This window comes from Terrapene carolina, unplaced genomic scaffold (assembly GCF_002925995.2).
Source record: "Terrapene carolina triunguis isolate 2854851 unplaced genomic scaffold, T_m_triunguis-2.0 Scaffold951, whole genome shotgun sequence".
NCBI lineage: Eukaryota > Metazoa > Chordata > Testudines > Emydidae > Terrapene > Terrapene triunguis.
In genome coordinates this window covers 404,984-417,317 of record NW_020665302.1, presented here as the reverse complement: position 1 = coordinate 417,317, position 12,334 = coordinate 404,984, and the positions used below count along the sequence as shown (strand labels likewise).

General features: G+C 40.5%; 1 protein-coding gene across 4 annotated transcripts in view; it reads left to right on the top strand.

Moving 5' to 3' along the window:
* EWSR1 (EWS RNA binding protein 1) overlaps positions 1-12,334 on the top strand; it is a 40,381-nt gene that overhangs the window by 18,067 nt on the left and 9,980 nt on the right. For 2 of the 4 annotated variants that reach the window (XM_024203416.3, XM_024203419.3), the window contains exons 5-10: positions 2,892-3,078; positions 5,565-5,732; positions 6,830-7,041; positions 8,306-8,486; positions 11,318-11,355; positions 11,895-11,927. In XM_024203416.3, coding sequence (XP_024059184.1) covers positions 2,892-3,078; positions 5,565-5,732; positions 6,830-7,041; positions 8,306-8,486; positions 11,318-11,355; positions 11,895-11,927 — 819 coding nt within the window. The remainder of the gene's footprint in view (positions 1-2,891; positions 3,079-5,564; positions 5,733-6,829; positions 7,042-8,305; positions 8,487-11,317; positions 11,356-11,894; positions 11,928-12,334) is intronic. The other 2 variants (XM_024203420.3, XM_024203421.3) reach the window with 1 other exon arrangement.

The following is a 12,334-nucleotide window of genomic DNA, read 5'->3' as shown; positions in this document are numbered from 1 at the left end:
CTGGGGACTGACTTACTGCAAAAACCTGATGATGTCAATGAGTGCTCGGGGCTTAGTTGTTTGGAATTGGGGTTCATCTAACTTTAGGTATCAGCCAGTCTTTGTGGAATGCTTTTGTGGCTCATGTTTGGTTTTTTTTGAGTGTTTGAACTGTTTCAATTTGCTGAACACAAAAAACTGTGCTCATTTTACACCATTCAGCACCATCCCATTCACCTTTTTTCCTCACTAGCACGCTTAGGCTTCAGAACAGGGATTTGCACTCTAGACAGAAATGAGTACCCAGAATATTATGAAAAGCAAATATTGTTGATATAGCCTTCCTATAGGAAGGGAGAATAAATACCTACTTGCACTTTGGCTTTTCTAGCTTGGCTGAATTGTAACAAGTGCAATTTAAAATGTTGGGATTCATGAGGAACACTTAAAGAATTATTACACGTGTGCTGGGTTACTACTCAGAATGTTGAACTGAAGTTGGTTTTATAGTTTACCAGTGTAGCTGCTTTGGCATGTGCTATGAGGTAGTTTCCTCTGCTCAGTTTAAATACTGCTTCATTAACCAGTTAGAAAAAGTCTGGATTTTGTTGACAGGTCACCTACATAGCACAATGAGTAGTGAAAGGAGCCTTGTGCATTTTGAAGACACTGAGGATGAAAGGAAAAGATGCTGACTAGTAAACACTACAGTACTGGAGATTCTCTTCTGAAAATCAGGCAGTGGAAAGGAAAACTCCAGTGTAGTTAGTCTGAACACTACATGTGATGTATTCTTCTTTGTGATTACAAGTTTCTTAATTATAATAAAATTAACAGGTAAAAAAGAAGCTGTTATCTTAACTGATGAAAATAAGGACTGAGATAATGTTTTCCTGTTACTCTGTCCTCAATGCTAGTTATCAATGCCCTTTTGCAAAATCAAACTGAGCTGCTGGAAAATACCAGTAAAGAACATCTCCCACTCGCTAACTGGAGATAGGAGCAATGATAGATATTTCTAAAAGAAGTGTCAACAATTTGTTTATATTAACTACTGAATATTTTTACCTGTGGCATATTAAATTGCTATGGTTTTCCTTTAACCAATGGCATATTAAAACAGCAGAAACAATTTGACTTCTTGGTATGTTTCTTTATTGAAATACCTGTTCTCTAACTTAGTAGAGTATGCTGTTCAACATATTCATAAGTGATCCAGAAAAAGAGGTAAACAGTGAGGTGACAAGTTTTGCAAATGATGCTAAATTTCTCAAGATAGTTAAGTCCAAAGCAGACTGTGAAGCATTACAAAAGGATCTCACAAAACTGGGTGACTGGACAACAAAATGGCAGATGAAATTCAGTGTCGATAAATGCAAAGTAATGCACAATGGAAGACAAAAGCACAACTATACATACAAAATGATGGTGTCTAAATTAGCTGTTACTACTCAAGAAAGAGATCTTGGAGTCATTGTGGATAGTTCTCTGAAAATATCTGCTTACTGTACACCGGCAGTCAAAGAAGTTAACAGAATGTTAGGAACCATTAGGAAAGGATAAATAATAATAAGACAGTAAATATCATAATGCCATGATATAAATCCTGGTACCCCACTCCTTGAATACTGCATACAATTCACCTCATCTCAAAAAAGATATATTAGAATTGGAAAAGGTATGAGAAGGACACCACAAATGATTAGGGGCATGGAACAGTGTCCATATGAGGAGAGATTAAAAAGACGGACTGTTCAACTTGGAAAAGAGATGACTGAGGGGGGATATGATAGAAAGTTATAAAATCATGAATGGTATGGAGAAAGTGAATAAGGAAGTGTTATTAGCCCCTTTACATAACTCAAGAACCAGGGTCACCCATTGAAATTAATAGGCAGCAGGTTTAAATCACGCAAAAGGAAGTACTTCTCCACACAATGCAGTCAACCTGCGAAATTCCTTGCTGTGAAGGCCAAAAGTGTAACTGGGTTCAAAAAAGAGTTAGATAAGGTCACGTAGGATAGGTCCATCAATAGCTATTAGCCAAGATGGTCAGGGTGCAACTCCATGCTCTGGGTGTCCCTAAGCCTGTGACTGCCAGATGCTGGGACTGGATGACAGGGGATGGATCACTCGATAATTGCCCTGTTCTGTTCATTCCCTCTGAAGCATCTGGCATTGGCCACTGTTGGAAGACAGGATACTGGGCTAGATGGACCATTGGTCTGACCCAGTATGGCCGTTCTTATGTAAGTGCAAAATTAAAGTTCATTCTTTACATTTCAAGAATTACTAATGATTGCAAGTACATAGTGCTGTAATGGTAACCTGTAAAGATCATCTTAAAAGTTAGCCTTATGCCTTTTCTTTGTGCTGTATTTAAGGCCTAACATGGGTGTGACTTAGCTAAAAGTTTCTGTAATTGCTTGGTTTTTTTACTTTAGAAATAACAAGAATGTTCGCTGACTCTTCCCTGTTTTGGAGTATTTTCTACAGGTCTCCGCCTGTATTGTATGTTTTTTAAATTAGTTTTTGAAGTTAAATAGTAGTAAACAATCAATCTTTAGTCTGACTGAGAAGGAACTCCCCTTGGTCAATCAGCTTTTTTGTTCTCAGTGACGTAATATTTCTCTAGTCATTAGTTGGACCTGGAAGACTAGACTGGAATTTCTAATGTTAAAGCAAAAATGCTGTTTGGGGGAAACAAATTTCCAGGCCTTCATATGCCATGAAGAAGCAGAAAAGGGGCATAAGTCAATTTTTACGTTTTCGGGTTACCTATATTGCATAGTAAAAGTAAAATCAGTAACATTTGTAATCTCTGGATAAAACTCTTTGAAGAAGAATAAAAGTAGTCTGAAATATGAAATCTAGATTGAAAGTCAATCTGACGAAGCTTTTGTTTGTTCTAGGTTATACCACCCCGACTGCCCCCCCAGCTTATAGTCAGCCCGTCCAGGGGTACGGCACAGCTGCCTACGATACCACCACACCCACAGTTACTACCACCCAGGCTTCTTATGCAGCACAATCCGCTTACGGCACCCAGCCTGCCTACCCAACCTATGGGCAGCAGCCAGCAACATCTGCACCTGCAAGGTAATACACACAGTTTCATTTAATTTTTTCTTTTTAAATAAGGTTCTTTCTGCTCTCCTATTGATTAGAAAGGTGGGCCCTTGACAGATCCAAGAGCAACACCGAACATGCTTGGGCCTCTCTCTCTCTCTCTCTCTCTCTCTGCATATGCCTCTCCTTTTGCATTTTTGGTTTCAGCTTTCCTGCTGTATCTCATAGCTCTTACAGTGCCTAGGAAAAGTGTGTACATGACTTCCTCTGCGCCCAGCACAGGGTGCCAGCAATGTTATCAAGCGGTTGCCTAACACAGGAAGTTCTACTGACCAACAAAACAGTGCAGCTGACGGTAGATGCAGTGCTATCAAACTGTGAGATAGGAAAAATAGTGGAAAATTAACACTTGCCTAGCATGTTGTTTGGGAATGGGTGTACATGGATGACTTGATACAAAATGTCTTCAGTGTGTTTGGCCTCTGCTGATAATAGGCCTATTAGCTTAATTGTATGTTCAGCAAATCTAAGATTTTCTTCAACTAAAAAGAGGTTTAGAACAGTTATCTCTAAATCAGATTGAATGTTAAACAAAACAAGCTGATGCCATCAGGTGGCAAAGCTGTTCACCAGTTTTGTACTAACAGTTGACAAGCATAGTGCAAGAAAACCTAGAGTGGAATGGCTGAGTTAATTGGCTCTAGATTGTGATCTGTCTGGTGTTACCAGATTTGCCCATTACTTTGGGGTATGCTCATTTATTCGGGTTACTCTTTGGAGGTGGGCGGGGGCGTGTGTTCTGTAATTCTATCTATGTTCTGCTTGTGTCGTGTGTTTTCATATGGAGGTCTACTTCTCCCTTATGCAAGTCCCCTCCCAATGGAGCTATCCTGCAAGACTTAGGTTCACTAGGGCTGGGTTCCTCCAGAACCGGATGAACGACCGAACACACGCACACACACACACCAAGTCTGAACGGACCGGGTCAATCAGCACTTTCAAGCTGACCCCCTTATGTGCCCCTGGGCTCAATGGACTGGGTCAAGCAGCACTTTCAAGTTGCCACCCTTATGTGTCCCAGATTCAGCACATCCTTATCCCCACTCACATCACAATTGTACTGGTAGTAACCTACTTGATGAGGAAACCCCACAGTATTTTTGGGCGCTGCAGGGATCTGTAGCTTAGGTAAAAGAAGCGTTGCTGTAGAGTAAATGGGGGAAGCTAAAAACACAAAAGAGTAAAGTTCAGCAAGAGAGAGAGAAAGCAACCAGCTTAACCATAAAAGTTATTTATTGAATAATAATAACTACACAAGGAGGGCTAAACCAACATAACATACATTATTAAAGGTTAATACCTAAGGTAGAAAGGAAAACAGAGAGAGAAAAAGAAGGGGATCTCACCCACTCCATGAGGCTTGAACTGGTCGGGGTTCCCAGGTGATGGTGGTAGCTCAGGGTCCTGAGTGCTGGAGACAGGCAGAGCCCCCAGCACGATCAGTCAGGAGAAGATGGAGTCCCAGTGGAACTGATGCATAGTTTGGATCTAAGCATCAGAACACTTACTTGAACATCGGTAGGGTTTTTTTGTAGAGAAACAACAATGGTTCAAGGGAGAACACTAGATTTGTTTATAGGTAAACTGATGACTCAAGGGTTTTCTTTAGGCTAGACAATAGGAGCTGATCACTCTTAGCTATGGGTGGTGTTTTCTTCCAGGGAGCTCACAATGCAACTAGGCTGCTTCAGTATTTTGGATATCAATCAAGGATTCATTACTAGAATTGGTCTGATAACTGCTGAGCTGGGTGTGGGCAGGTGTAGGTTCATTAACATCTGGAGCAGAGATTCCCATGATGCAGTGCTTCCCTGCTTTTCTGGTCCCAAAGATCAGTGCAGTTCTCTGCTCTCCATTCTGTATGCAAATAGAGATGTCTTAATCTTGTCACCCTTGTCAGGAGGGGTCTAGGTGTGTCTCTCAACAGTCTTGGTTCAAGCAGAGACCTGCGGGGGGGGGGGGGGAGGCGTGTCCCTCATGAGTCAGACAGGCCAGACACTGCGCCCTGGTTCCCAAAAACAGAGCTGACTGGTATCACCGGGGCCATGCTGGAGTCAGTCTAATTCTAAATTATGTGCTTTAGATTTGAGATTGAACCTGAATAATAAGGTAAATGGAAGCTGTAGCAAAATTGTATTTTTAATTATTGTTAATGAGGTAGCCAGTGATTTCTCTAGTAGTGGGAGAATGTATACATTGTCAATCAGAATGTAAAAAGTCTTAGAATTCACTGGATAAATTCATCTGTTTTCATAGTGATGAAACTGATATTGATTTGAAATTAAAATGCATTGGTCTACCTAATTGCAACTTTAGGTCATAAATTCCATAAACTAATATAGCCTGGTCTTCTACTGGGTGTGCTTTGGATTATCATTACCTGTTGCAAGGAGAACAGGTGAGGTGGAGGGGAGTTTGGTACAAGATGATGCCTCATTGCTGAACTTTGCTTTTAGACCCCAGGATAGCAGCAAGCCAGCGGAGACTAGCCAGCCTCAGTCGAGTACCACAGGTTACAGTCAGCCCACCTTAGGATACGGACAAAGTAACTACAGTTATCCTCAGGTGCCTGGAAGTTACCCTATGCAGCCTGTCACTGCTCCTCCATCCTATCCTCCAACGAGGTAATTCTTTCAAAAAATTAGGGTTGGCGAAGGTGGTGGTGGAGCATTAAAATTTGTTTGCTTGGATAAAAGTGCTGTTGCCTTTTTAAAAGGGACTTTCCTAGTGTGTGAAAACTTTAAATATTTTGGATTTTAAGCATTTGTTCTTTATAAGGCTTCTTGCCATGCTTGCAGATTATCAGATATTTTCATAAACAAGCTTACTTGCATCTAACCAGTTTTCTCTTCACTGCAGGGTCAAAGAGGAAAGAATACAGGGCTGTGATTAAATAAGTTCTAATCAAAGGATAGATATCTATAATAACAACAAAAGGCAAAAGTGACTAAAGAAAAATGTTTTATATAAAAATATTCGCTTTTAACTCTTAAGTGTGAAAGCCACTTTTTAATTACATGTCATTACCTCCTAAAACTTTGGGTCCTAAAGAGAGGATATGTTTCAGGCGCTCTGTATTCCTCTTCAGTGTTAACTTATAAAAATGCTGCTTCCGCACAAGTCATGAATCATGAATTCACAAGGTGAATTGTTCATCCTGAAACGTAGAACAGACAAGTGTTGCTTTTGAAATTCTCAAGCATGTCTGAAAAGCCTACACATGCCCAGCAGAAATAAATAAAGTGGATTGGAAATAAAGTGAATTAGATTGCTTTTGATTTATAAGAAGCCAGGGAAACAAGTTACAAACAAACCATATTACCAGCTGGTATTTCATAGTCTTCAGTGGCTTTGGAATTCTAGATGACAGATATAAATCATTCACTGACTCTGTTTGTTTTAAAGTATTTAAAGTGCAACGTCCCAAGGGGTGCAGATTTCCCACTTGGAAACTAGTGATGATTTCCATGGCATAGTTCTCTTTTTAGCGCTATGAAGAACTAGATCAGTGTTTTTGTTTTTAGCAACCCTTCTTATTTTGTTTCTATGCCTGCAAATCAGCCTCCATAGAATGACCTCACATTTTAAATGACTTGTGTTAATACACGTTGTCTGACTTGCTTTACTGTCTAGTTAAATACCACTGCAGCCTAATGCGTGTTTCCAGGGGGCTTGATTTATCTTCCATCTAGAAACACTTCTTAATTCTTATGTCTTTCAGCTATTCCTCTACACAGCCAAGTAGTTACGATCAGAGCAGTTACTCTCAGCAAAGCACCTATGGGCAGCCAAGTACCTATGGACAACAGACTAGCTATGGCCAGCAAAGCAGCTATGGCCAGCAGCCACCTACTAGTTATCCTCCCCCGACTGGATCCTACAGCCAGGCCCCAAGCCAATACAGCCAGCAGAGCAGCAGTTATGGACAGCAGAGTGAGTTTGTGTAATGAAGCTCATCTAAGGAGGCGAGCTGTAATGATTGTACTATCTCAGTAGTGTTTCTCAAATAAGATAGACTAGTAAATCTCTGAAGGAGGCTTTCGCTCTTTTAGTGTTTTGAGTATTTTCCAACCAGCAGTTGATCTGCCAGCTAATAGTTCTGTAGACTTTTACTGACTGTGGGTATAGTTTTAAGTTTGACCGCAAGTCGAGTGCTATGCATCCTGCTTTCAGTAGAGCCATTGTATTAAGACCCATGTCAAACTGTTAGTTCACAGTATTGCTAAAGTTCATGGTACTGAAGGCAGGTGCAGAGAGGTACAGTAACTCCTCGTTTAACGTTGTAGTTATGTTCCTGAAAAATGCTACTTTAAGCAAAACTATGTAAGCAAATCCAATTTCCCCATAAGAATTTTTTGTTTTAAACAAACAATTTAATACTGTACACAGCAATGATTGTGGAGCTTGGTTGAGGTGGTGAAGTCAGAGAGTGGAAGAGGGTGGGATATTTCCCATGGAATGCCTTACTGCTAAATGATGAACTAGCACTCAGCTAAACCCTCAAGGGTTAACACGTTGTTAATGTAGCCTCACATTCTACAAGGCAGCAGGAATGGAGGGAGGGGCGGCAGCATGGCAGAGAGAGACACGCATTGCCCCTTTAAGTACGCTGACCCCACTATAAGTACATTGCCTTTTTAAGTAGATCAGCAAGTTGAGACAGCAGCTGCTGCCAGCAAGCTCCCTCTATCCTGAGCCCTGTAGTTTCTGTCTCTCTCCTCCCCCCCCTGTGAAAATGGAGTAAAGTAGCGAGGGGCAGGAGTGGGGGGAGGGGGACACCCTGACATTAGCACCCCTCTCCCCTCCCTCCCCACTGCACAGCAAGCAGGCGACTCCTGGGAGCAGCTCCAAGGCAGAGGGCAGGACAGCTGAACTGCCTGGCAATTGATAGCCTGCTGGGCGGCTGCCGCACAGGGGAGCGGGGAGCTGCCAGTCCACCCTGCTTCCAAGTCCCCACCACTAGCTCCAATGGGCTGCTCTTTCTGCAAGCAGTGGACAAAGCAGGCGGCTGCCAAACAATGTTATAAGGGAGCACTGCGCAACTTTAAACGAGCATGTTCTCTAATTGATCAGCAACGTAACAATGTTAACCGGGACAACTTTAAGTGAGGAGTTACTGTAATCGGAACAGGCACTTCAGAATGAGTCTGACTTTATCTACTTCTTCTTTAATATCTACAATACAAACTCTCCTCAGGTTCATTTCGTCAGGACCATACCAGCAACATGGGTGGATATGGACAGGAATCTGGAGGCTTTTCTGGCTCAGGAGAAAGTCGGAGCATGAGTGGCCCTGATAACCGGGGAAGGGGAAGAGGAGGATTTGATCGTGGAGGCATGAGCAGAGGTGGGCGGGGAGGAGGACGCGGTGGAATGGGGTAAGAGCAAATCTTTTCTCCTTTTACCTAATTCTGTTTTACCCATAGGATTTGAAATGGAAGGAGCGGCTGAAAGATGACATTTCAAACCACACTTCCATGGAGAATATTTATTAATAGTGAGATTGTTTCTAGTCCATGGAAATGTACTCCTAGGGGAAGTAGGGGCAGGATCTGTTTTTTTTTTCCTGCAGTTTGTTGGGTTTGGGGGAATTAAGGGTTTTATGAAATACAGAACTTTCAGCTCCCTTCATGGTTATTCAGAGGTGAAATCCTCTGTGGGGTTTAACAATAACTTTGGATAGAACACACACAAACCTTCCAGGAGATCCAGGTTTCACTTTCTTTGCCTTGCTATTGGGGGTCTTGATGTTTCAGGTATGTACATGGCAGAAGCCTAATGTCAGCTGTTTTATACAATGTTTCCCCTCAGCCTCTGTTTGCACTAGAAGTAGCACTTGGAGCTACTGTCATATGTGAATGTATGGGTCAGTTTACTGTTGTTGAAGCCACGGCTCTAGAGTGGCTTGGTTGGAGTGTGAAGAAAAGCCCCAAGAACACACAAAGATCTGACTTGACTTCCAGGACTGCTCCCCATTGGAGCTTTCAGGTGGTCTAAATCAGTTTGGTCATTTTAACTGATGGCATAATCTGGTTTAGTAAACCTATTTGTTCAGATCAGTAGTTTATAGCTCCCTGTCTCTGGTGTCTGTTTTAATAAAGGTGAGGATGATGGACTAATTATGAAGGCTAATATAAGGAAGGTTTAGCTTTGTGTGTGTTCAATCCCTATGAAACTTCGTTTAAAGCTATGCAGAGTGTTTCATTCATGTGGATTAGAAATGTGGAGATTGACGTGCAAAACATCAGAACAACCTCGGTAAAATGTTACCCCATATATTTGTATGGCTGGGCAAGTGAGTCAACAGCCTTAAATAAATGTGCAGCATTTATTGGCGACTTGTTTTAAAACCCCATTTCACCTAGAAATTGGAGAAGTTACTCTGTCATTCTGCATAGCTCAGCTAAAATGAATCCAAATGGCCTGAAATCTTTATTGGAGAAATACAACTACCTGGAACTTACATTTTAAAGATAAATACTTGTTCACATGGAAACATTACTGATTTAATAAATTGGCTTGAATGGAATAGGGTTCCATTGTTCTATATAAAGATTTCACCCATAATGTATTTATTTCTAATGTTTTTAAAGTAGATGTAGACACTTGAAATTACTATCATCACGTCTTAAAACTTCTAGCCATTTTGGTGCTGTTCACTGCAAAAGATTCACAATTTTTTTCTCTAATTTCACACCTGTAATCAAAGAATAAATTACTTCTGTAGTGATTTCCAGCTGACAGTCTATTAAAGAGGCTGCCAGCTTTTTGGATGTAGTTTTTCTACTGTCCATAGAAAAGGTGGCCTTCCCATGAAGCAGTAGGTTGAACACCCGGGGACAGGGTAGGGGAACTCGGCCCTTTTATCATGGTGTGGTGATGGATTTCAGTGTCTCCTGCAGGTAAGGAGCTCAATGTTATTAACATGCCCTTTTTCATTGACTCAATTATTTTATATTTTCATTGGCTGTTAAACATGGAAACTTTTTAACATGCTTTGTCGCATTTATATGCTACAGGTTACAAAGTGAGAGCCTTGTATACACTTCAATACTTAAAAAGTACCCGTACTCAGTACTCAGCCGGCAGCATAATGAAAAGTGGGACTAGACACGGTGTCCATATGGAGAGGAAAAATATACATAGAATATTTTTAACCAAATGTATTCATTGTATAAATGGAATCCTTCTGTAACTTTGGTAACTGCATACTGGTATAATACTTTAGAATTGTGTAACATTAAAAAGTGTAAACGAATGTGTTTAAAAAGAGAGACATTACATATATGGTGTGTACTTTAAAAAAAAAAAAGGAAGCAAAGCTGCATGCAACAGCTTGGAATTGTGTATTTAAAACCTTTTTAGAGATTAAAGGTGCAATACTGGCTAGCAAATAGATGGCTCTCTCCCTCCTCTCTTCCCTTCCTCAAAACAACACCCCCCCACCCATAAAACCCTTTTCAGGTGGCATTTTCCTAATTAACCAGCACTTGGAAGCAATTGAAAACTAATAGCTTAGCCTGTGCTTTTGTATTAAAAGCTAGAGGCTGTGATTTTTGCATTGGCACACATTAAAATCTTAATTTCTGGTTTGTGTCCACAAAGCTGCACCCCCAGGCCTTTGAGCCCTGATATATTCTGTAAGTTCTCCTTCCACAGAGACTGTTAAATCCAGTAGTGACCTGAATGTATGGCGTTATACTAAGGTTTTAGTGGAAATGTCATCTGAACTGTGTTCTAGGTATTACATATGGTTGTCTCCTGCCTTTTTAACTGTTAATGTTAGGGACCCAGGAACTCATTTTGCTCTCCTGCTGCAAGAGGCTGAGGGTGCACCTTTATGTACACACAAATGGGGAGGGAGTTGACCTATAGGTGACTTACCTTTTTTTTTTTTTTTTTTAAATCAAACACAATTTGAAAATCTCTAAATGTTTTTGCCAAGTATTGTACTGTTAATACCAATACAAGTAATGAAAGGGTACAGCAGCAAAAGTGGTGTCTAAACCAGACAAGCAAGGTTGTGCGTAAAGGAAATTTGAGCAAGCTGCCCTGAAGAAAGGCATAGTGACGAGATGAGAGAGAGACAGACAGATGCATTGTTTGGAGATGTTTAGCCAGTGCCATTCTTCCCAGTGAGCCCCAGAGGCTCAGAGCGGTACTGGCTTTTTAAAGGGAAAGGCCTTCATTTCTTCGTTTATCCCCCCAGCAGCGCTGGAGAGCGAGGTGGCTTCAATAAGCCTGGTGGTAAGTTTTTGAGCATTACAATGGATAGTGTTAAAAAAAAAAAAATAATCAATTTTTAGAAAAAAAAAAAATATAATTTGTATTAGTTTCATAAGTGGTTAAAAATGACATATGCAACAAGACTTTAATGGGTACTGCCGGCAATGCCTAGGGGTATAAGGTTAACCTATGGTTACAAAACAAAGGGTAACTTGAAGTATTGAGAAACTACTTTTGTAATTTGGGGAGAATAAATTTAATTTTGTTTGGATTTAATAAAGAAAAAAGTAACTTTTCTTATAAATATACACTGATTGGCCCAATAAAGCTAAAGAAGTGTAATAATGGTTAATGGTTTTAAAGGCTGCTAAAAGTAGCAAACTGATCACAAAAAAGCCGTAAAAAGGTGCATTGCTAAAATTTTTGCAATGCAGGTCAATTTGAGTTTAACCAACACCATCATATGGTGGTTGTAAGTAGATAGATTTGTGTGTGTCGGTTTTCAGCCTGCAAGACGTGCACTAACAAAACTTTATATGATTTTTTTCCCTGACTGTCAGGACCCATGGAAGAAGGACCAGATCTTGATTTAGGTAATTTTAAATACTGTTCAGAATATTACCTGAGCATGCTGAAAAGAAGGATTTCTCACTTGTTCTTCCTCCACAAGTGAAGGCAGTCATTGACATTGCTTGTCCGCAAAGGATTCTCTGCCTTATTTCTTCCCTGCCTATATAAAAAGTTCAGGGGCATTCATCCTCTGTATTTCAGAGTCTTGATTCATTCCTTCTACTTTCTTAATTAATCAAATAGTTGGGCTGGCTTATTTAAATTTGCAAAGATTCATTTGGGTGCTTATCCTTCCCTTCATGAAAGAAGAGGGTATTTAAGCAGCATGTCCATGGCTATTCAGATATACCAGGCATCTAACTTCAAGCAATACTGAAATAACTACCTTAGAGGCATATACTAGCTTTACTTTTCTTTTCCTTTCCTCTAC